The 25261-nt window shown below is 37.0% G+C and overlaps 1 protein-coding gene across 1 annotated transcript; it reads right to left on the bottom strand.

Moving 5' to 3' along the window:
- Window positions 1–1464: 1464 nt before the first annotated feature.
- LOC121417080 (autophagy-related protein 101-like) lies at window positions 1465–14876 on the bottom strand. Its single transcript, XM_041610646.1, has 8 exons — window positions 14859–14876; window positions 9577–9655; window positions 8589–8666; window positions 6892–6975; window positions 6143–6241; window positions 4532–4646; window positions 2823–2989; window positions 1465–2170 (listed from the first exon to the last, which is right to left on the bottom strand). Exons 2-8 carry the CDS (start codon window positions 9604–9606, stop codon window positions 2087–2089), a joined length of 657 nt encoding a protein of 218 aa, XP_041466580.1. The 5' UTR covers window positions 9607–9655; window positions 14859–14876; the 3' UTR covers window positions 1465–2086.
- Window positions 14877–25261: the final 10385 nt, after the last annotated feature.

The following is a 25261-nucleotide window of genomic DNA, read 5'->3' as shown; positions in this document are numbered from 1 at the left end:
TTGTGATTGGCTCTTTGATAACTCTTGTTCAGATTTTATGGGTCGAAACCCTAACAAATATCGCACCGCCTTTGCTCACAACTTTAAAGGGTACGATGGGATGATTATCAAACAATATCTTTTTGAGAGAGGGGTGGCTATCGAAGGTATTGAATGTGGGAGTAAATTGATGAAATTATCTTACCAGACCATCTTGTTTTTAGATACACTGAACTTTTTACCCATGTCTCTCAATAAGATGGGTAAAACATTTGAATTGACCGTTAAAAAGGGTGATTTTCCACATTTTTTTAACACCAAAGAAAACCAAGACTACATAGGCCCTTTACCTGATCCCCAGTATTACGGGTTGGGATATCGAAAATCTGAAAAAGAAGTAAACGATTTTATGACATGGCACGAAGAAACAAAAAAGAAAGTAGGAAATACTTGGAATTTTCAGGACGAAATGTTGGCTTACTGTAAAAACGATGTGCTTGTTTTGTGTAGGGCTGCCATGACCTTTAAGAAAATGTACTATGAAATAACGGGAGTAGACCCGTTTGAGAGTGTTACCATTGCTGGGGCATGTATGAAAACGTTTCGTTCAAACCATCTACAACCAGAGACTGTTCCAATTATTCCCCCTCAGGGGTATGATCCAACACACCAGAGTCGATTAAAAGGGTTGATGTGGTTGCATGAAATGTTAAAATCAAGCGAAGACGAACAGTTTAAGTATAGTTATACCAAAGACAACATTATTTTAGGAGAGACAGGAACGGTCAAGGCCACGGGGTTGGGTAGTGATGGTAAAGTCTATGTATTTTGTAAATATGCAATAAGAGTTAAAAGCTACCGAAATCTTTCAATCTGATTGGCTGATAGTAAACTTGTTATAGAAACTGTGCATTTGTTATCATAACAAGTCTTTATCAAACAGGACCTTACATCTTACTCTGCAGATTTGCTGCTCGTCGAATCAAACAATCAACCATCGAAAATGATTCAAAATTCTTTTTTGCAAGATTGGAATATGAAAGGATTTTCTGGTATAATTCACATTATTGACCCTTGATACCTCAGCTTCTAGTCGGGCTACCATTACAATGTACAGGTCCTAACTATATAAACTCTTGCATGATCCTTTGGCCCGTATTCTGAAGTCGGGTTTAATCTAAACTCTGGTTTCAAGTTGTGGAAAGGCAGTTGTTACATGAATCTCTAATATTGGAGGTTCGATGCATCAGCTCACTTGACTCCCAAAACATTATTAACTGCCTGGGAAGGACAAGTATGACAATTGTCTTCACCATTAAATAATTAGTAAAGAGCACTGTAACATGAGAAGCATTCACTGTTAACAAAATTTTGAAATGTTTGGCTTCCCATAATTTTTGTTAGACCATGGTGTAAATTAAACCTGACTTCAGAATACAGGCCATAGTGTACACTGTACTTTTATTAGGTTGCTTCCTTTTATTTTTCTTCAATTATACGCATGCTTTCACAAAGGTGTTGTGCCATTAGTGGATTTCCTGCATTTCCCATTATATTGTCTTTTCATCATGGATAAAAAGAACAGAATGGCAAATGGAAAGCTGCTTGAATGATTGAGAAAAGACAGGAATCTGACCTTTGACACGGTGCGTAATGGAACTCCTTCCAATCTGGTAGAGTGGACACAGTGTACCAGTCGGCAATGGGTTCAAGCCATGAACATCCTTGAACTCCAACCCCGAACAGATCTCTTATAGCCGACTTATAGTGATATACCTACCCCATATCCCTCTGCAAATCAAATTACAGATTTTTACCTCCTGCGTGAAGAGTGGCAAGTAGAGATCAATGCCTTGCCTGAGGAACAAGCGCTGAAGGTGAAGTCAAGAGGTCCAGGGGCAACATGGTGTGTGTGGTCTATATCAACTGGCCGACTACAGATATTGCAAGTTCCCGCTGACTTTGACCACAAAAGTTCCAGTAAGAAACAAGATAGGTACATCTAGTTCATCAAGCACATGAAGCTCCATGCTTTTGTCTATAATCCACATGTCCAGGGGAATGCCTCTTCTATTCTCTGGCAGTTCTGGTAACAGTGGACGATTGTTCATAAAGCAAGTGTGTCTCTGACTAGTTTTCTCACCGCTGTTCCAACTGAAGCATTGGTTGGTCCAGAGTTCTGGTAGCTGATCTGAAAATAGCCATAAAGAATAAAAATAATAAACACTACAACACCAGGTACTTTTTCGGTTACTAATTCTACTACTGCAGTTACTACTGCTGCTGCTGCTGCTGCTGCTGCTGCTGCTGCTGCTGCTGCTGCTGCTGCTGCTGCTGCTGCTCCTCCTCCTCCTACTACTACTACTACTACTACTACTCCTACTACTACTACCAGCATCACTACTGCTCATACTATTACTAAAACCACTACTAATACTTCTACTTATACTACTTATACAACTATCACAGACTACTAATATTTCTACTAATGATTCTATTACTACTACTACAACTACTACTACAGTACTAGCACCACAACCACCACTATGATAGTAATAACGATTAGTTATATTGACCGGTCATGGTTTTGTGATGAGGATGGTTTCTCAAATTATAAAAAAACAAGGATCCATATCACTATCTTACAAACAAAATACAATACACATAATGTTTGCTCTGCAATATTACTCAAATTTGTTACCTCTGAAACAGTTCAAAGCTATGCCTCAGGTAAGCCGAGCTGTTCATAAAGCATCTTGTGGATTAATTCTTACCAATGCCCTCAATTATGTACATTATTTTATAGTAGTGCACAGAGAGAATATCAGTACATATATACATACCTTGAAAAGATATGGTTGAACATCAGAAAAGGATGTATTGAAGACTGTATCTAGCAGTGGTTGGTTTGGAGCCTTCGGTAAGTAGTCGTGTCTGTTCATAGCTTCTACTACGCACACCACCTTCTCACCAAGTAACTCGCCAAGCTTCTCACGGTAGGCTTGCCGCTCTGTGATCGTAATGATAAGATAATACAGTCAAACCTGTATTAGTGGCCACCTGCCTATAGTCAAGTAACCACTAAAACAGCTTCCCATGGACATAGATGTGTGTTTTAGAACAGCAGCCACCTGTCTATGAAGGCCACATTTTGTGTTTCCCTTGGGTGGTCGCTATAGACAGGTTTCACTGTACATGGTTATAAATGTGCTTACGACATACATTGTACGTACCTGATCAGTAAAAGTGGAGCGTCATGGCCCAGTGGATTCGTCTCCAGACTTCCAAACAGAGGGTCGTAGGTTCAAGTCCCAGCCATGATGTCATTTCCTTCCGCAAGGAATTCATCCACAGTGTACTGCACTCGACCCAGTGAGGGAAATGGGTACCGGCAGGAAGTAATTCCTCAAAAAGCTGTGTGCATCTGAATAGGTAGCCTAGCTTAGCCGGGTAATAATAATAGCAGGGCCCGCTGGGAGAACAGTTTTCAGAACTGAAGTGGCTACCCTGGGTAAATATACCGTTATCATCATTAAAAGATTATTATGGTCATCGGATTCAGTCAGTCATTATCGTGCACCATCTATGCACATCATCCACTCTCTGGAAGTATTCCAGCCTGTCGCCAGTGAGGCGCACACAAAACTAGACAAGCTACAATGACCTTCACATCCTATTTGGTAGTCCATCGCCCATTTCGCACCTAGGTTTCAAGTGGCGAATTGTGGATTGATAACTTGACAAAGGATGTAAGTCACAGTGGGATTAAAAAAAAAGACGCTCTGATTACGAAGCAACAGTGAGACCTACTACACCAAAGCTCCTCTCAATTATGCTGCAGTGCATCAGGGAGAAATACTATTATTCCCAAGCCTTGAAGACACAGTTGCACATCTGTAAACAACTAATAGTAGCAATAGTTTTGGCAATTACTATGATATTGAAGATTAAAGGGATGGTCTGGGCTGAAAACATTTATATCTTAATACATAGAGTTGAATTCACTGAGCAAAATTCCAAAAATTTCATCAAAATCGGATAACAAATAATAAAGTTATTGAAGTTTAAAATTTAGCAATATTTTGTGAAAACAGTCATCATGAATATTCATTAGGTGGCCTGATAATGTCACATCTCCACTTTCCGTTTTCTTATGCTATTACATAAAATCATGTTTTTTTCATTATTTCATACTTGTGTGAATAATATGTCTCCCTTGAAATAAGTTGCAGCAATAAATATCTAATGCACTAAATCAGTTGTCAATCCAATTTTTCTATTTCTTGAAGGAAAAAATTTGAATAAACCTAATCTCATATAGTTAGATACAAAAGAACAAGTGGAGATGTGACATCATCAGCCCACCTAATGAATATTTATGACGACTGTTTTCCTAAAATATTGCAAATCTTTAAAATTCAATAACTCTATTTGTTATCCGATTTTGATGAAATTTTCGGCATTTTGCTCAGTGAATTCTACTCTATTTATCAAGCTATACATACTTTCAGCCCGGACCATCCCTTAGAGTTAAAATAAGTAATTTTCTCACCATGCTCATTTGTAAGAGTAACTACATTGATGACTAACGTCCAAACTTCCCATGGGATACTCTCATCTGGAAACGGCCAACGATTCTTTTTCTTCTCGTAAAACTCTAACGAAATCTAGGAAACATTGAGTAAAAAATATCTTAAAATTGAACAAGAATTAAGAGGACAAAGAATAGACAAAGATTATATTTTCCTTTAAGACATAATGGCCCGTATTCTGAAGTCGGGTTCAATTTAAACTTGGGCTTAAAGTTGTGGTTTGAATACAGCCAATTGTTACATATATCACTAACAGTAGAGTTATGATATTTCAGCTCATTTGGCTCTCCAGTTATTCATAATTGTCTATAAAGTATACATAGATGATCATCTTCACCATTAAAGAATCGCGAAAGAGCATAGTAAACATAAAACTTAATAAAATTCTGACACTTTTGGCTTTCCATAATTTTAGCACAGAGTTAGACCATGGACTCAATTAAACCTGACTTCAGAATACGGGCCGTGGTATTTATCCTGTTCATTGTTGTTTCTGTTTACTTGCCACGTATTGTAATGTGCAGTTGAGAATATACAGATATAAATTTACAATTATCGTTATTATGAAAGATACAATAAATAAGGGAAGGTTGGTACGAGTATGGTGGAAGGTAAGAAGAGAAAGAATGAAGAACAGAATGTTAACTATTCATTTCATGGAAAATGGAAACTGAAATAAATGATGAAAACGCAAACCTACTAAACACAATTTTTCTTTTTTTTTGAAATCTTGGATGAACAAAAATAACATATTGTAGTAATTTCAATACCAATATTAAACACAAAAAGTTAGCCACTCATACATAATTTGTAACAATAAACATCTCTTGTTTCATTTGCTCAACTCTTCATGCGTTACGTTCGCATTATTGCACATCCGTAGGCGTGTTTCGTTCGCATTTTTGCACAACCACACATTTCCCATAGACGTCCCCTGTCCCATTGTTTTTGGAACAATTGCATGCCCCGGAGCGTGACTAGCTTTTTTGTATAGCCTGGCGTTTGTGTATACCGTACATGTGTAGCGATCGATAAATCGCGCGTGCGACATAAGTTTAGTGTTCGACGGATTATCGCAGTTTTCAAATCACAGAATCGTTGAGTTTTCCCAAAAAATCAATACATCCTGATCACAGCCAGGAAGTTCATTGAAAAAGGAGAGGAGAAAATCAATAAAAACCCTTCTCACAAACAATACCATGGCCAGGTTTATTGTTAGGAGTCTGTGACTCATGGCACGAATTTTGTTGGAAGTATTAGGAGAAAGCATTTAGAAAATGTAAATTACTATACATTTTTCCATAATTTATCCAATAAATTTATATACAATAAGAAATCCCAGGAAACACTCTACAAGTTTGCTACAAAACATTTTCTTTCAAAATGATCAGATAAAAAGTTACGACACTGTAAATAAGAGAGTGTATTATACTGCATAGAGGGGATCACGCTAAAATAATGCAACACACAGGGAGTTTACAGGTGAACACATGAAGAGTTAAACATAGGAATAGATTCTTTTTCTTCAACAAACAATAAAATGGCTGACAGTGTAAACAAGTTCCTCTTACCTGTCCACTATGTAACCCATCGTTTGATTTTAAGATGTCTCGGAAACCAGAGACCTCTTTCTTCAGATAAGCATCCAACTCTGCTGAGTCACATCGGATCTGCAAGAGGAAATTTATTTCAAATTATGTCATTACCAATAAAGGGGCTATCAAGCCTGGAAAACATCGCCAACATATTCTGAAATGACTGCCATCTGATCGTTTTATCCTTATCCTTGATTTTTAAGAACTAATTGTGTGTTGTATGCTGAAAGAAGGGACAGACAGACATATTTCTTTTCTAAGCTCATTTACATGAAGAGAATACAGTACTTTAACGATGGCAGTTAAGTTGATGGTCATTTCTGAAGTATCCTGAGATACTGCTAACCGTAATTGAAAACATAGTCTGTCAGGCATATATCTTTATAGTGATTACATCTAATACAACTCCTGTATTTCATGGCATTTTGAAAAGATATGTAGGTTTTTTTTCATTTAAGCTCATATTTTATGAAGATTTTCCTTTTACACAAAAAAATGTGACAATGTGAAAATACATTTAACTTGAATTCCCTTTCCTTATGCCAATGCAATGCGAGTCTTAGTGAAATGCAAGTAATAATTCAGAAAAGATAGAGATGAAAAGGAGGGGGGAAAAACACAAAGAATAAATAAGAAATAGATGAGGAGGAAGAGCAACAATGACAAGAATGAGAAGAGGAAGGAAGAAAAAGGAAGAAAGACTACAGTGAGCGAGAAATACTTACATAGCTGAAGTCAGTATAGTCACAGTCTAGTTCCACCATTCCTATCGTACCAATAGAGTATGTCCCTTCCTGCTTGTACTGAAACTGAATGTAAATAAAAGGCACAACATAACAACAAAAAAATAAAATCATCACTGCAGGCAGTGGCACCAGAAATTTCTGGGCAAACAAAGACTTGGTAGGGTGGGCTATTGTGTGCTTACAATGGCCAGACCCAACCATTCAGAGCTCCCTACACCACTGAATACAACAACATAATATAGTGAAAAAAGGAAAGGGAGTAAATCTTAACTGTCAAAGTATCTCTCATAAGTGCCATGAGTCATATAAACTGTAACAATGAATCTGACCAAGGTATTACGATGGAAAAATAAATCTTTTCATCAGGGGAGCGTTTCATGAAAGGACTTGTCGGACGTTTTATCCGACAAGTCCTGTTTTAACCGACAGTTACTATAGTAACAGTGCTTATCAACCAATCAGAATCCAGGAAAGTTGTCAGATCTGACAACTTGTCGGACAAAAATATTGATGAAACACCCCCCAGGACTTACTCTGATTGAAACAGAGAACAGTTCATAAGAGCTGAAGAAGCGTCCCGGATCGGACGTGAAACTGTTCTCTGTTTCAACCAAAGTAAGTCCAGATGAAGATTTATTTTTCCATCCTAATTTGACTTCTCCTGGTTGAATCAATCTTTTGACCATGGTATTGTTTGTGCAGAGGGTTGATTGATTTCCTCCTCTCCTTTTTTTTAATAAGAACCTTCCTGGGTTTGCTGAAGGATGTATTGACTTTTGTTTACTTGTAAAGAAGGTAGATAACTCTCCCATGGTCACATTTGCTCTACGGCGGCTGTACGGCGAGTCGAAAACAGCCGTTTTATTCATTTTTATTCAAACCACCTATATTTAGCTGGTACAAAAATTTAAAAATGGCTGTTTTTGACTCGCCGTACAGCCGCCGTAGAACTAATGTGACCATGGTAGATAACTCTCCCAAAAGGTTTTGAAAGAGAAAACAAAGCATAGCTATGAAAACCACAAAACTCTATGGGATAAAGGGGCATCAATAGGGAAATACATGGTTGTGCAAAAATGCAGATTGGACCATGGGCAGTCAGAACAGAGGATTATCTTCTGTATGGGGGGGGGGGTGCAACTATAGATGTCCCCTCTCCAAATGAACACATGACAATCCTCTGCGCTGAAGCCCATAGATGAGTGACATAAACAGGTGTGTATTACTGCAAACAAAACAAAGAGTTCAGAATAAAACAAACAATATCCTATTTTGGATCCCTCTCCCTACCTCATACTACTACTAGCAGTGCACTCAACAAGTTCAACTTGATGCAAATTTATCAACCCAAAACGCTCCTGTCTCATGCACCTAGTTATTTCAAGATTCCATGCAGGTGTACAAGTTTCTAAACTATTATTCCTACTACAGCTTCTCCCCAGTCCCCAGTTATAAACTCCCATGTGTCGATTGAAATCTATTGATCAGAACCTGAATATAATCATGATCAAACTGCATGAAGCATGTCTTATGTACGACTTGTCCTGTATTAAAACTGGAAGATTATTTACATGTATTTCGGATAATATTGCCTTCATAGGGCTGATCTCCGAAAGCAACAGAGGGAGAAAACCAGGAAGAAGGTTGCAGAAAAAAAATGTATCTATTAGCCTTACCTTTCCAGTTGTTCTATGAAAGAGGAGTGTGTGAAAGAGACTGAGAACAACCTCTTCTATCTGCCTCCCTTCGACAGTCTGTAAGATATAAATAATTATACTTGCTTATATAGCACTTAATGCTTACTTTGTCAGAAGTCTCTAAGCGCTCTACAACATATGCAGCATAATTAACCTGGCTTTAGCAGTGCAGCTGTTACGCGCGCTGCGTTTCAAGGAATAAATTCCTGCCAGGTACCCATTAACCTCACCTGGGTTGAGTGCAGCACATTGTGGATCAATTTCGTGCTGAAGGAAATTACGCCATGGTTGGGATTCGAACCCACGACCCTCTGTTTCAGAGTCCGGAGACTAATCCTCTGGGCCACAAAGAAGCCACAATGAACCAAAGTATACAAAGTCAGTCACAGGAAATAATTAGAAGTACAAAGTTTTCATAGGGCAATGGTTAATCTGCTTCAATCCTCAAATTGGCAATAAGCATTATTTTCTATTCATGAGCATACTCTGAACAAAAATAGACTTGGATGTAACAATCCGAGTCAAAATATCAAAAATTTAACACATTGGCAAATGGCAATCGTTTCAAAAAGGAATTTTGTTTGTTCTCTTTTTTTTTCTCTTTACGTTTTAATTACACATTGATACATGAAGGGCCTGCAAAAATCAGGCATTTTTATATAGGCCTTGTTAAGAAAGGTGTCATCACAATATGAAAAAAATTGTGCTGAGTCTCTTGCTTCACAGATATAGAATGATCACTCTTTATAAAAATGACATATAACATGAACCTTCTTGTAATGCATTCCAATATCTAAAGCTCCTTTTTTATATTTGCTGTGAATTACATCTTTCTACAGAACACAGGAGTACATGTAGGACTCAAGACCTCTAATTTTGAAAATACATTTACAATGTATTTGCCAATTTTGTACATTCAATGTGAATATCTACTGTATCTTTCTACAAAAGAATTTTAATACTTTACCAATTCAAATGTTTGTGATCGAGCATTCATGGTTGGTTGGATCTGTATAGTTCCTTCGTAAGCTGATGGAACCCCTGCTCTACAATGACATGAATAAAACCAATGAATAAACATATATTTTGTTTCTTCTACTTCTAATATTGCAATGCAGAGATGCCAAGTTCAAAGACCAGCTATGCGTGAGATTTCTGTGAATCTGAGTGAGATCACAGACATTGTGTATGGGGAAAGGCTGTGATAGTTGCGTGAGACAGAGATTTGAGGGGATGAACAAGAGTCCAAAATGCTTGAGTCTCACGTAGCTCTGGCAATGACAATATTTAAATCTCTTCTTTGAATGACAAGAATATCATATCATTAAATAAGGTCAGTTCATATATTTATGACAGGCATCATATATATGCAACAACAAAAAATCATATTTTGAAAATTTCCCCCAAATGGGGGGGGGGGGCCACTTCCATTCCCGAGTGGATACCATGCGCGACCATGGGGTCTGAAAAGCACCCTAAACACGTAACTTCCATATTCTGAAAATACTTCCCTTAACAAGTATTGGCGTGTGAAACCCTACCCTTAAGCAAGGCTCCACATTAACTTTTTTTGGTGGTGGCCCGTTAGTAAAGTTTGGTGGCCCGAAAAATATAAAGAAAAACAATAATTAAAAATGAATAAAACAAATTTCTGAAATATTAATTCTGCAACCACTACCACTAAGTTACTTCCACTTTGCATCTTGTATGTAAATCGTGCTTGCAGTTATTTTACTTTGCTTATTGATTTGTGGTAATATATAAATTGTTCTATCATTGTAAATATGAAATGATTGAAAGAGAACAAAAGAATTGTATTGTTCCCAGGTATTATTATAGCAGGAGAAAATCACAGAAAAATATGCTGAAAAATTAGAACAATGCATAAAAGGGGGAAACAAATATAATTTTTAGAATTGTATATTGAAAAAAAGAAAACAAAAATTATAAAATAAATAAGTGAAATACAATGGAAAGAACAGGAAAAAAAAGAAAATAAAAGAAAAATGAATAAGACAAAATTAGTAAAAAAAAATGGGGAAAATTGTTTTTATTATTATTCAGTAGAAACATATTATTTAATCAGGCATATTCAATGGGAAGGGGTATAAATGGTTTAGTCACTATAAAACAAAATGAAAGAAAAAAAATAAGAAAACGGCAAAAGTTATATCTGGAAAAACAGTGAGAAAAGTCCTTCCAATATTTGACAAAATGATGGAAAACTCACATTTCATATCAATGAAATGCCTTCCCAAAATATTTACTTCCTTTAAGAGTGGTTTAAGAAGTCATTTATAAACAAAAAAGAAAGAAGCTGTCTGTTTATTTTTGGCTAGAAACGACACAGCTTCAAAAGAAACAAAATATCAACATACATACAAATGCACACGTGGGACTGTGATGTACTCACCTATGAGTTTTATGTGTATTAATGCATTTGGAAATCGGACTTTTTGAGTCAAAAGAGAGGTCATAATTCCTCTTTTTAATGCTTGCTAATAATCAGGATTTAGTAATATGGACTGTAGAAGGGCATTTCATTGGTGTAAAATGTGACTTTGACGTAGATTTTCAAAGTTCTGTGGAAGATTTCTTAGCAGTAACATTTTGTATCGCAGAGCTCTGAATAGTCTGCTGGCGCACAGCTAGCTACATGTAACTAGCTAGCTGCAGTGGTTTCATGCATGCAAGCTCACGTACGCCAGACGGCCGGTATATACTGTATGCTGCAGTAGTGCAGTGGTAGGCCTCCATACTGTCATGACTATGCAATGTTTGTGTGTGTGTATTTGTGTGTAGATTGACAAAAATGGCGCATGACGAATTGGCTTGCAATTTCAACTGTAGAAAGTTGATAAATGCGTGCAAAATCGGGAGAAAAATTGCGCTACTTTGAAAATTATTGGTTGCCCGATTCGGGCCACCAAAACTTAACATTTTTTCAATAATGGTTGCCCGAGGTGAATTTTTGGTGGCCCCGGGCCACCGCTAATGTCGAGCCTTGCATTAAGTATTGGAAACAAAATGATACTCTTGGCAAATATTCCCTGAAATGAACCCCTAAAGTAGTACAGGAATGTTTTATTGTTACAGGTCCTTCGGTCGTCGGCTTTGCCTTTATTTGGTTTGATACGAGCCCACCTTCTACACCTCGCGCAAATAGGACTCTAAACACGTAGTGTTGGGGCAAAAACGACATCCTTTATAAAACATTTTAACTTTGTCATCCCCGCAAATTCGACCCTAAACACGTAATTTTCCTCGCGAAATAGATACGGTACCCTTTTTTCATTATATTTGTGTTTTGGACACCCTTATCACGTTACGTATAACGTGCCCTATCGTGAAAAGGACATCCTTTTTACATTTTTTTGGTCGCGCATGGTATCCACTCGTCAATGTAACTGGCCCCCCCCCCCCCCCCCCGGCCCCAAAATGAGAATCCCATTTCAAAGCACCACTACTGGGTGTTGCAACAAAATATTTACAATCAATTACAAATTCTATGCAAATTTCAAGATTATTTTCAGCTGGACCTACATGTTATTAAAATCAAATCATTTTATACTATTCAGCGCAAGAGGCAGATCATCATCAGTTAATTGCAATGTTGGGACCTAAATTTGACTAGCCATCAAGTGCAAGATTTTTCAGTGGAGGTGCTGGTCCAAAAATTGGAACTGTCCCAGAAGACAAGGATATCCTCATAAACCAAGACAAATCATGTCTTGATAAATTGAGACTGTCCTTGTTTATGGGGACACTTTTTTTCACTTACCCAAGCGGGACAAAGACTGATAGACAGCAAATACAGGGAATGAGATTGCTCAAAATAAATTTGGTGACCTCAATTCCCCCTAGTTCGCTGTCTATTTTTGACTATCAACTTGCCTCATCCAATATTATATAATCTTGTTATGAAACCTGATATGTTTACATTGACTAGTGCACTTGATTGGTGTCGGCACTTGACAGGTGAATGAACTTTCCTAAATTTCTTGGGTGGAGATATCTTTGAAAACAGAGACGCTCCCTGTAAACTGGGACGATCCCAATTTTCTGACCAGCACCTTTACTGTTCTCAGCAACAGTCAAGAGGAATTTCAGAGAGATATATCTATAGGCAAAGTCAGAGCTTTCCTTTGGTTGTGTCAAGACTAACTTTTCTACGAAAATCATGATTTTAAAATGCCAAAAAACATCTAAAATAAATACTTTCCAAAGGTAAAACTAAGGTTCTGGATAGAGGTCTAGGATATGTTTTTTGGGGGGAAGAGTAAGAGCAAATTTATTAGTGGTGGGGATATCTACTCGAAGTCGGCCGCGCCGGTTCAAAACTGCATGCTACATATTTTTAGATCTCTAGTGCCAGCCGCTTTAGTCATGCAGTAGTCGGGCAAGTGGCATGCGATAATGCAAATCAATTGCAATCCAACTGCGATGAAGCTCACCAAAATTAGGGGCTGAGCTAGACTGATAAATCCAACGTTTCAGAGTTTTTCAACATTTTCTGATTTTTTTTCCTTCTACAAAGACAGATGATGGCCATTGGGCTCATGTTGGTGAAGCAAATAACTGCCGCTTGCTTGAGCTCAGCATCTATGGAGAAAGGGCGAGCTTTTGCACCCTCCTCACTACTCCTAAATTTTATTTTTGATGGCCGGGGAAAAAGAAATAATATAAATTTATATCAAATACAATCAGCTTACCACCTTTCTGAAAAATATGCTGGAAAATAGTAAATTTTGATGACAGATTGGGATGGCAGGTTCTTCTTTGATTACCATCAGCTACAGCTGAGCGGACACGTGCCTGCGGAATGGCCGACACGTTCATACGCTCAACTGTAGCTGCGCTGAGGACGATCAAAGAAGAAATGACTGATCCTGACCTGTTCGTCATTAAAATTCGCTATTTTCTTGGATAATAAAGGTGGTAAGCTGAATCACTTAATATAGATCTTAATTTATCTTTGACTAATATCTTTTCCCTTTTACCTGTCAAAAAGTGTTTTATTTTTAAATGTAGCCTTAGGAAACGGGTCAGGAGTACAGTAATCGAGGGTGCACCAGCCCACCCTTTCTCCATCTCAAAGGCATAGACGCTGTAGTTAGACGGTTAAATGCACCACCATCACATCAGACCAATAGTTTACGAGCCCAGTGCAGCGGCCGTCATCGGTCCAGGGCTGAGCTAAATTAGCCCGGGGACCTCGCTACTTCAGTGCATGGTAAGATGGTAAGGGGCCCGTAAAGCTACGCACCACACATGCAGTTTCTAATGGCAAATGCGCAGTGTGTGTATAACTGTGACTGCAGTGACGAACGATTCCTATTGAATCATTTGTTTTCTAGAGGCTGCACTAAATTAAATAATGCAGAGAAAACCACAAGTCACAACTGTTTGGAATTTTGGAGTTATATTGGCTTTAATTTCATATTTTCCTGAATTAATAATATGAACACATTTTGTTTTAGAAATTGAGGCACAGGAAATGCTATTTCTTTATGCATGATAAATTAAAGAAATTTCCTGTGCCTCATTGATTGAGTGCTGGGCATGCTTGGCTTGAAAATTTAATTTAGGATCCCTTCTACATTCTACAATCATGACAATTGGGCAGCGAAATCGAGCGGTGTTTGGAAAACACAGCAGGATAATTTGTATAAGGGAGTTAGGTGACATTTTCTTCTTCGATTCAAAGTCAAGTACCGTATTCATAATGATCTTCAGAACAGAAGTTCAGTTCAGAAGAAGTTCACTTAAGTCTTCAGGAAGTTAAGCTCGAAGCTCGGAATGTTTGCCACAAAAAAGTGAAACTTGAAAGATAATTTGTTCAACATGCATGACATGTTCAAAAATTAAAAGTGGCAGTTTGTTTTCATCGTTTGTAAACAAAGTGCGTAGCTATAATATATAGCTTTAGGTCCCCCCCCCCCCCCCCATCATTTACTACTGTGTTCAGCCAGGGAATTGGTTTGCTTGCGCGCGCGCGCTGGGCCTCCTCTCCTGCTATTAATTCCAGTACCAGCCCAGGCATTCCACGTTAACGTTGCACTTGCAGCGCAGCTAGCTAGCTTCTCGTTATGATCAGTCACCCCGACTCGATATCCACTCAGTCTCCAACTTATTTCACGTACAGCACTATAACCAGCAGGAATTCCTTCTGAACTACGTTTATAGCAGATTCACAAGAGATTTTTTGATTGAATTTTAAGAACAATTTTAAGACAGACGCAGACGTACCGTAATTAAATTTCTGTTGATGACGAATCGTAGTATTAGTATTACTGATAATTAGACGCGATGAAATGGCGGCCGCGGCGAAGTACGTGTATCGTCGACAGAGCAAAATAAAAAGAAAAAACGCCTTCCATGATTTACATTTCTCAAGACATATGTACAGCGCCATGTTATCAAGCTGCTGCAAGCAGTGACTTTTACCATGCTGTACTGCAACTAATAGTCTGGTCAGTTAGCGAAATTATGTGGACACGGTGGACAAAAGCGTGATTTTTTTCTCCAGACCTTTGTTTATGTATAAGAATTAAGAATGGGGTATGCTCCAAAAAATCTGGCTGCAGGAACAGTGAAAAAATGGGTGAAAATGTCAGAATTTATGAGTTCAGATTTGTCTGATATATAGACTAGCGCTAGTGCAAAACTCAATAGCAGTGCATTATTTTGCATTGGATTAGTTCTTGAATTCAGACCCTTTTTGAACAGATCTTCTGTTTGTCCTCGCACCTCAATGCACCAAATATCTGAATGAAGATGCTAACCAAGCCGAAGGGTGACGGTGGAGGGGGTTGAATGTTGGTGTGTATGTACATATTTTGGTCTTGGGGGAAAGGTGTGCAAGACACATTTTTTGCATGTGTTGGAAATTGTGTTGCCATGGTAACAGTGTATTATTGCAAAAAATAAGGTAAAAATCTTGCAGTTAGAACCACTTCCTCTGTTTTTAACCGATTCTCATGAAATTTGGCACACACATTGGTCTTGAGGTGAAGATGTCTAAGACACACTTTTGTGTGTCTTTCAGAAATCTTGTTGCCATGGTAACAACATATTATATGGTGAAAATTGGAAAAAAACTTACAATTCAAACTGCTTCATCAGTTTTCAATCAATTCTCATGAAATTTGGCACACACATTGGTATTGAAGTAAAGATGTACAAGGCACTTTTTGTGTGTGTTTCAGAAACTGTGTTGTCATGGTAACAAAATATCATATGGCAAATTTAGGTAAAAAACTTGCAATTTTAACTACTTCATCAGTTTTGAACCAATTCTCGTGAAATTTGGTTCACACGTTGGCCTTAGGGTAAAGATGTGCAAGAACCTTTTTTTTCTTTTGCATTTGGCAGAGAGTGCATTACCAGGGTAGCCACAAATGATAGCCAGAAATGTAGGAAAACTTATTGTGGATCAAACTTCTTCCCCTGTTTTTAGTCAGTGCTCATAAAAATTGGAAGAAATATTCTTCTTAGGGTAAAGATTCATATTAAATTCTAAATGTCTTCTCTGCATTAAAATGTGGGGGGCTTCATTAATATTTCTGGGTTTGGGGGGAAGGGGCAGGATTAGTCCTTTACATCTGACATCAAAGAAGGTTAAAGGCAGTGGCCATTAGAAACATAAAAATGATAAACACTCTTAAAAAATGCATCCCCTTAAGGGCATATAGGCTGGAGGTACACTAGGTGAATATGAAACCTTCCGCTGAAGCAGAGGAGTTCCAACACTGGCAAGCAAAACAAAATGTGTACCCCTTCTACTTTCAACAGCTGATTTTCCAAACCTTAGTTCCACCTCCCCAAGATGTGCACCCCTTCCCATACCACTTTTAGTTCTACTTCCCCATGCTCAAACCAGTCTATACACCTTTGTCCCTCAGGGGTCAATGCATTTTTAAAGCTAGACATTACTCTTTTTTGGGGGAGGGGGGGGATGGGTCTTTAGAAAATGACCTCATAAAAATTACAGTTAAAGGATTATGACTAGGAACTTAACCCCCCCCCCCGAAAAAATAGGGGGCTGATATACTTTTTAGTAGAAAATGCCCCCCCCTTCAAAGGTAAGAAGAGTCCTTTGCACTTCAGACCATTCATTTGAAGTTTAATGCATTCTGATTTGATAAAAAAAATTGTTTACAGTACCCAATTAACCATTGTTTATTTATATTCTCCTACTCAGTCTTTTATTCATATTCATATTCCGTTCCTACTCTTTCTTTTTAACTTTCACATCACTCTTGATTTTGAGCTTCACCATGCCATCTCCTTCTGTTTCCTGTCTCTAAGTATATTTTTTCTGACATATTTTAAAGTGTACCTTTAATCATGCAACTAATTATAGAAATATAAATATATACAAAAATCTCTGCACTTGTTTTAGAAATTCACTTGCAAATCCATGACTCGGTAACATACCATATCAAAAATATATCTATGTGCACAATAGATTTTAGCCTTATATTTTCTTTCATTTATTTTTTTCAGTATATTTCTGTGACAGCCCCTGCTTCATGCTTCAAATAAAACATTGATTAATTGGAGGCTTTAAATATTTGAGGCTTTAAATTAATATGCTGAAGTGTAAAGGATTCCCCCCCTTTTTTTTGGGGGGGGGGGTTAAGTTCTTAGTCGTTATAATTTCATTTTAATCTTTATGTGGCAATTTTCTAAAGCCCCCCCCCCTCCAAATAAAAAATGTAAGGGGTGTTTTTTAAGAGTGTTTAAGTTCCTCATGGTCATGGCCTTTAACCTTCTATATTTTTATGTTGTCAGTTTTTAAGGACCTTCTCCGCCCCCCCCCCAAAAAAAGCCTATAAATATTATTGAAGGTGATTAATACCCTGCGCTATTATATGACGTTATAAAGGGGAATCAAACCCAAATAACACTTGTTTTTAGAGGAAAATGAAAAATCAGACAAGTTTATAGGTCAAAGTTTGAACAATATCGGACAAACCATAACAAAGTTGTGAACATATTAAAGTTATAAACATTGGTAATCACTATACCCATGAAGACTTCAAATTGACCGCATATGTGATGTCATAGTGATGTAAGAAGGCAAGGACCACTCTTCCATGTACTGGAATAATTAATTAGCTAAAATTTCTTTTTTTCAAAAGTTTTACTTCAAATTATATCTTTCTTTCATGAGGACATAAAACATACTACCGGGTTTATATTACGGCCCCAATGGAATAGGGATTTAGGAGAAAACCAAAAATCCTGAAAACTACTAGTCTTATGGGAAAGTTGTCCTTGTGGCCTCACCCCTTGTCATAATTTACTTACCCAGTTGCCAATTTGAATTCTACATACTAGTAGCCTTAGAGATCTTAATTTTAAAGCAGCCATAACTTTATTTTGCTTGTCCGATTTCTTTAAAACTTTCACCATTCTTATTTTTCTCCTTTTCCATGCACACAACATTATGACCAAGGCTTGATTCCCTTTTAATACTGAATATGTAGTTCAAATTGCAAGGTTTTTACCTAAATTTTGCCATATAATATGTTGTTCCCATGGCAACACAATTTTGGAAACACACACAAAAAGTGCCTTGTACATCTTTACTTCAATACCAATGTGTGTGCCAAATTTCATGAGAATTGATTGAAAACTGATGAAGCAGTTTGAATTGTAAGTTTTTTTTCCAATTTTCACCATATAATATGTTGTTACCATGGCAACAAGATTTCTGAAAGACACACAAAAGTGTGTCTTAGACATCTTCACCTCAAGACCAATGTGTGTGCCAAATTTCATGAGAATCGGTTAAAAACAGAGGAAGTGGTTCTAACTGCAAGATTTTTACCTTATTTTTTGCAATAATACACTGTTACCATGGCAACACAATTTCCAACACATGCAAAAAATGTGTCTTGCACACCTTTCCCCCAAGACCAAAACATGTACATACACACCAACATTCAACCCCCTCCACCGTCACCCTTCGGCTTGGTTAGCATCTTCATTCAGATATTTGGTGCATTGAGGTGCGAGGACAAACAGAAGATCTGTTCAAAAAGGGTCTGAATTCAAGAACTAATCCAATGCAAAATAATGCACTGCTATTGAGTTTTGCACTAGCGCTAGTCTATATATCAGACAAATCTGAACTCATAAATTCTGACATTTTCAACCATTTTTTCACTGTTCCTGCAGCCAGATTTTTTGGAGCATACCCCATTCTTAATTCTTATACATAAACAAAGGTCTGGAGAAAAAATCATGCTTTTGTCCACCGTGTCCACAAGTAGGGCATTTTTAACGCTAACAGACCAGACTATAAAGGCTTGCCGTTCTCTAGTCCTTTGTCAGGACTGTTGTGTGTGTGTTTTTTTTTACTCTGGCCCCTATACTACACAATCGACCTCTACGCCCTAAATATAAACAACCCCTCGAATTATCCTTCCCCGTGAAAAATAGGGAATATCGCGATCAATGGGGTTTGGTACATGGTGGAGAATGAAGAGAGGGGGGAGAGAAATGAACTACCAACGGATAGAATCTAGACTAGCCGTTCTCCGCTGAACGGAGGAATTCAACACAGAAGAAGAAGATCCACAGGCACAGATCATCATCATCCCCAGGTTGACCAGATGTCCCGCATTCCCAGGATTGTCCCGTATTTTGCTCCTTTGTCCCGGCGTCCCGACAAACCCTTCCCGGGACGCCTATTTGTCCCGTATATCAGAATATTGAAATAAAAATGTAGTAAATACATTTACAAGTGACGAATTTCCATTAAATAAGCAACAGATGACGAAGCAGGGACAACAATTAAATCGATAACTGTAAACTTTTGCAAGTTCTGCGGTGATTTTCTTGCTAACCCAATACATTGCAAACGAACTGGCCTCCTGCCTGTGTGTGACAGGCTACTATAGCTATAGGCATGTAGGATCGGAGCAAATTCTCAGTGGTGCAAACAATCTCACGTGATAAATATTTTTTTCCACCAAAATAATCATAAATTCGGGGGAATATTCTTATCATTGTACTATGGATTCTCAGATTAATTATTTGGAGATGTAGTTTTCATAACTAGAATCTAGATCTAGTTAATTGTTTCAGCTTTCAATTGACAATAATATTTCAATTTGAAAAATTTTATTCATTTCTAAAACATTTACTTTTTGAAATTTTTAAAATACATTAAAAAAAACACCAAATAAAATCATGAATTTTATCAAATGATTGGATTTTTTTGGTTTACTTGAAGTTTGAACTTTTTCCCTTTTCTTTCTTTTCCACTTCCTGCATGCCCTTTTTTGTTCCTCTAACTTTATTTCCTATCTTTCTTGCCAAAGCATTTTCCTTTTCCCCGGGGGGGGGGGGCACTTACATTGACGAGTGGATACCACGCACGACCAAAAAAAACGTAAAAAGGATGTCTTTTCACGATAGGGCACGTTACGTACGTAACGTGATAAGGGTGTCAAAAACACAAAAATAATGAAAAAAGGGTATCTATTTTGATAGGAAAATTACGTGTTTAGGGTCGAATTTGCGGGGATGATAAAACAAAATTAAAATGTATTATGAAGGATGTCCTTTTTGCCCCAACACTTCGGGTTTAGAGTCCGATTTGCGCGCGGTGTAGAAGGTGGGGTCGTACTAAGATAAAGCCGACGACCGAAGGACCCGTAACAATGAAACATTCCTGTACTTGTTTAGGGGTTCATTTCAGGGAATATTTGCCAAGAGTATCGTTTTGTTTCCAATACTTGTTAAGGGTAGGGTTTCACACGCCAATACTTGTTAAGGGGTGCATTTTCAGAATATGGAAATTACGTGTTTAGGGTGCTTTTCGAGACCCAATGGTCGCGCATGGTATCTACTCGTGAATGGAAGTGCCCCCCCCGGGCCTTTTTCTCTCTGTTCATGTTTCTTTCTTTCCTTCTTTCTCTTACTTTCTTCTTTATCAAACATCCTTATTCCCTTCTTTCCTTGGCTTCCTTCTCTCTTTATTTTCGTTCTTTCTCTCCTTCCATTATTTTCTCTGTTTTCGTTCTCTCCTCGATCCCTTCATTTTCCCTCCCTCTCTTTCTTGCTTTTTTTGTTTTATGTCCTTATTTTCCCCCTTATTCTTTCTTTTCCTTCCTGTTTCTTTTTTTTCTTTCGAAGAATGAACTAAACATGTTTCTTTCCTATTTCTTTTTCTTACCTTTTTTCCCTCTAATTATCTCCTTTTTGTCTTTCACACATATATTCACCTGCCTTTCTTTCTCTTTCTTTATTCATTTCAAAGAATGACGGAAAACTTTTTTAATCTCTTTTATTCTTTCATCCTTTTATTCTAATTATCTGCTGTTTTTTATTTTTTCCTTTATTTTCTTTCCTTCTCAATTATTCATCTCTTTCATTTTCTCCTTCATTCTTTCGTTCACCTTCCCTTCGATCTAATCCTTGATATTTTTTTCACAAGTCTAACATTTTGTGTGGGCTTCTTTGTTGATCTTTTGTCAATATTATTGTCCCTTATTTCATTTTGTGAAATCTGATCACCCCCCCCCCAGAAGAAAGTTAAAGGACAAGTCCATCCCAACAAAAGTTGATTTGAATAAGAAGAGAAAAATCAAACAAGCATTACACTGAACATTTCATCAAAATCGGATGTAAAATAAGTAAGTTATGACATTTTGAAATTCACCAAAACAGGGTTAAATGCCCGTAGCAGGGGCCGCGGAACGGTTTTCAAAGTGCGGGGGGGGGGGGGGCTTACCATCCTATGGTAATCACGTTTTTGTACACCCTGCTTCTGCAGCCATTGCCTAGGAGACTGATGACATCGATCATCCACTCACTATTTTTCTTGTATTTTATTACATGAAATATGAAATATTCTTATTTTCGTAAGTGAAACAATTTACCAAGTTAAAGATAAATTCCAGTTTTGGTAACGATCTCAAAATGATCGACTTTTGACAGAATCTAATATAATGACCACCCAAGTGTCTGCTTGTATGAATCAAAAATATGTGCCAAAGGATTCTGGAAGAAAGTTTGTAATTGCTGAGAAACAATAAGCGCGGATTCGGTCACTTTCGTCAGGTCTTTATTCCAGCAATATTATTACACTTTCCCACGTGTGCCTATCTGTGTTGGTGATCTTCAGTGTGAACATTTTTCAGCGTAGTTTTCAAGATTTCACAAAGTTCAGTTTATGTAACTGTACCAGATCTAGATCCTCGATGATATTCTGACAATTAAGCCTGGTTTTACAGACTTTCTCATGAAATCAGTGTTTACTGCAACTACTGGCATTTCTCTTTAATTCCTCTCAGTGTGGATCGAATTAGTAATGTGTAATACTATATGGTTTGTTCAAATACATTGTCAAATCTGTGAAAAATAGAATTATTGTAGGCCTATACATGGGCGGAAATCCCAGGGGGGGCGTGTCCCCCCTAATCAAAATAGTAGGGGGATTATTTTGGGTCTTTGGTGATGCTAAGAAATATATAACTCAAAATGGGAATAAAACGTGCGTTTTGGTACGAGATTTTTTTTTTTTTGCTTGTCAAATAGGGGCCTATATTTTTGTCGAAATGACCTTAAATTCTAGGTAATAGCCTTTTTTTTTGCTTGTCAAATTTTCCAGACCCTTGTCTCCCCTACCTTTTGGGAGAGATTTCCGCCCCTGGGCGCCTATATAAAACAAAAGAAATAGTGAGCGAGGGACATCATCAACTGTCTATGTTGCTGAGTTAGGCACATCACTATTTTGTGAAAAATAAGCGAAATTTTAAAATGTCATAACTTTCTTATTTCACATCCGATTTTGATGAAATCTTCAGCGTTATGCTATAGTTGATTTTTCACTATCTATTCAAATCAACATATTTCTGGGGTGGACTTGACATTTAAAAGTTCAAGTTGGGAGTAAATGGATATGCCTACGGTCATGAGTGTCCACTGGCGGATCCAGGAGGGGGGGGGCTACAATTAATTTTTGCCACAATTAAAATTTGAAAATGCCGTTAAAACTGAAGTGTGCCCCCCTCTCTAAAGTAAAGACCCTTTTTTGAACACTAAAGTGGCAAAATTGTCTTCCTTTTGATGCAAAAGTCAAATTTTGTAATGGATTTTGACATATTAAAGAAATACATATATATAAAATGTCACCTTTTTCTATATGGCCCAGCCCCAAATCTGAACCCTGTCGAGGGCGGGGAAGTCCTTACAGACGACAGTTTAAAGTACAAGTTAGCTCTCTTTCTACAAGACTATATACTATACGTACAGTGGCGTTCCGTGGGCCACGGCTTTGGGGGGGGGGGGACCAGCAAAAAAATCGAGTCACTTAGGGAGCGCGCTGTTTTTTTCTATGTGTTTCAAACAATATCTGATATAGGAATACAGGATATTCAGAGAGAAAAAAAGGCGTGTATATATGACAGTAAACGTTACCATTACTCTTCTTATCATGATAAATACTTTTTATTTATGATTCACCATAAATATTATGATGTTCGACAGCAAATTATTAGTGGGGGGGGGGTGATAACACACGCTACTCCCACTTGAAACGGGGGTGATATATCCCCCCTCCGGTGGTTGATACCGATGAATGACTATTTTGTTTATGGAAACATCCAAATAATTATGATAACCTTCACTACCATCATCATGATAATCATTATCATCATTATAGTGATGATGATGATGATGATGATGATACTACTAAGATAATAGTAATAATAATAATGATAATGATAATAATAATAACAATAATAATGGTGATGATAATAATAATTATAATGATAATAATAATAATAATAATGATAATAATAATAACAGTAATAATAATGATAATAATATATAACCATTACTATCATGATCATACTTGTCATAATTATGATTCATCATATCAGAATAGGATCTTCGATCTCAAATTAAATGAATGACTGAATGAATCAATAAATGATGTGAGTAAATGAAGAAATAAATAAATGGATAACATAAGCGAATAATAAACAGATTTTGTTTATACAAAATTTATTATAATTTCATACAAAGTTTATGCAAAATCTAAATCAAAAGAAAAATGATAACTGATAATGATAAAATTGATTACACTGAAACCAACCAATTAGTCAGATAATGGATAACAAATACAATCTGTCTAGACTGAACTGCCATTATTTTGTCTACAGCAACAAATTACAAAATGGAATATGCGCGCTGCATGCAACATCTCAAAGACCACGTCATACAAGTAGTTAAGATTGATCCATCATCATCATAATATATCACCGTCACCCTCAGCTTTATCATCTTCGTCTTCATACTAAAAATATTGCATGAACTGATGTTTCGTATTTGAAAATATATGCCCATTCTGCTTTATAAATGTATAAATTAATTCAATTAGTTTTCGTTTGGGATTGTCATTTTTTCAAGCAATCTGCTATTATGTTGAAAATCCTTCTCCTGCAAATTGTGAATATCTAATAATAATTTGGTAGTTCATCATTTTTGTCTGGAATTTTTTTTTAGTTCACTTTATTTATGATTCATGCAAAAAAAAGAATGCCAACATATTATTTTTTATTATGTTATGGAAAATGTATTATACGAATGTTATGAATGCAGAAGAAAACAATAAATCAATCATCATTCGTAAATCCAATCAATAATGGAAATCCAACGCAGTGTCATAATTTTTTCTACAAGAAATTTGCAAAATGTTCTTTTAAACAAGGAGATCACACCAAATTGTCAAGAAATCATTGAATTCATGGATATACATTCATATCAAGAATTTGTTTGAACAAATTAACATGCATTTTATAAATTTATGTTGACTCTGCTGGCTTTCCATAGTTGCGATTGACCGGATCCGTCGCAACTCTTTGTAAACGGGCCCCCTAAGATCCCCTCCCTTTCCTAATTTACGCTTTTTTTTATCATTCTTAGTGCAGACCAGTTGGTGAAGACCCCTTAGACCCCTTTACAGTATCCTAATTGGTGAAGCATGCACTCAACTGCTCCAAGAAAATAAAGCCCTGTCGTCGTTTTTGTAAAATTTCTGGTATTCAATGTAAGCTTACCGCATTTTGATCTATCTATCTATCTCATATCTATCAGTCTATCTATCTATCTATCTATCTCACTATCTATCTATCTATCTATCTCTCTCTCTCTCTCTTTCTCTCTCTCTCTCTCTCTCTATCTATCTATCTATCTATTTATCTATCTATCATGCTTATATATAAGCATGTTGGTATCATTATTATTATCTATCTATCTATATGTTGAGCGTTGTGGCCCAGTGGGTTAGTCTTCGGACTTTGAAACAGAGGGTCATGAGTTCAAATCCCAGCCATGGCGTAATTTCCTTCGGCAAGAAATTTATCCACATTGTGCTGCACACGACCCGGGTGAGGTAAATGGCGACTTTGAAGACCCGTAGAAACAAAATAAGCACATGAAGCTGTACTATATTATTGTTTGCATTTTCATAATGCATATATACCAAAGTAACTAAAAATTTGGTGAAAATGACTTCATTTTAATTGTGGAACGTCCTTAAGCATGTTGGTATCATTATTATTGTCTATCTTTCTCTATCTATCTATCTATCTATCTATCTCTATCTATCTATCCATTTCCATCCCATC

This window comes from Lytechinus variegatus, chromosome 6, assembly GCF_018143015.1.
Source record: "Lytechinus variegatus isolate NC3 chromosome 6, Lvar_3.0, whole genome shotgun sequence".
Taxonomy (NCBI): domain Eukaryota; kingdom Metazoa; phylum Echinodermata; class Echinoidea; order Temnopleuroida; family Toxopneustidae; genus Lytechinus; species Lytechinus variegatus.
Note: the sequence above shows the minus strand (reverse complement) of the source record. Positions and strands in the feature narration are given on the sequence as shown.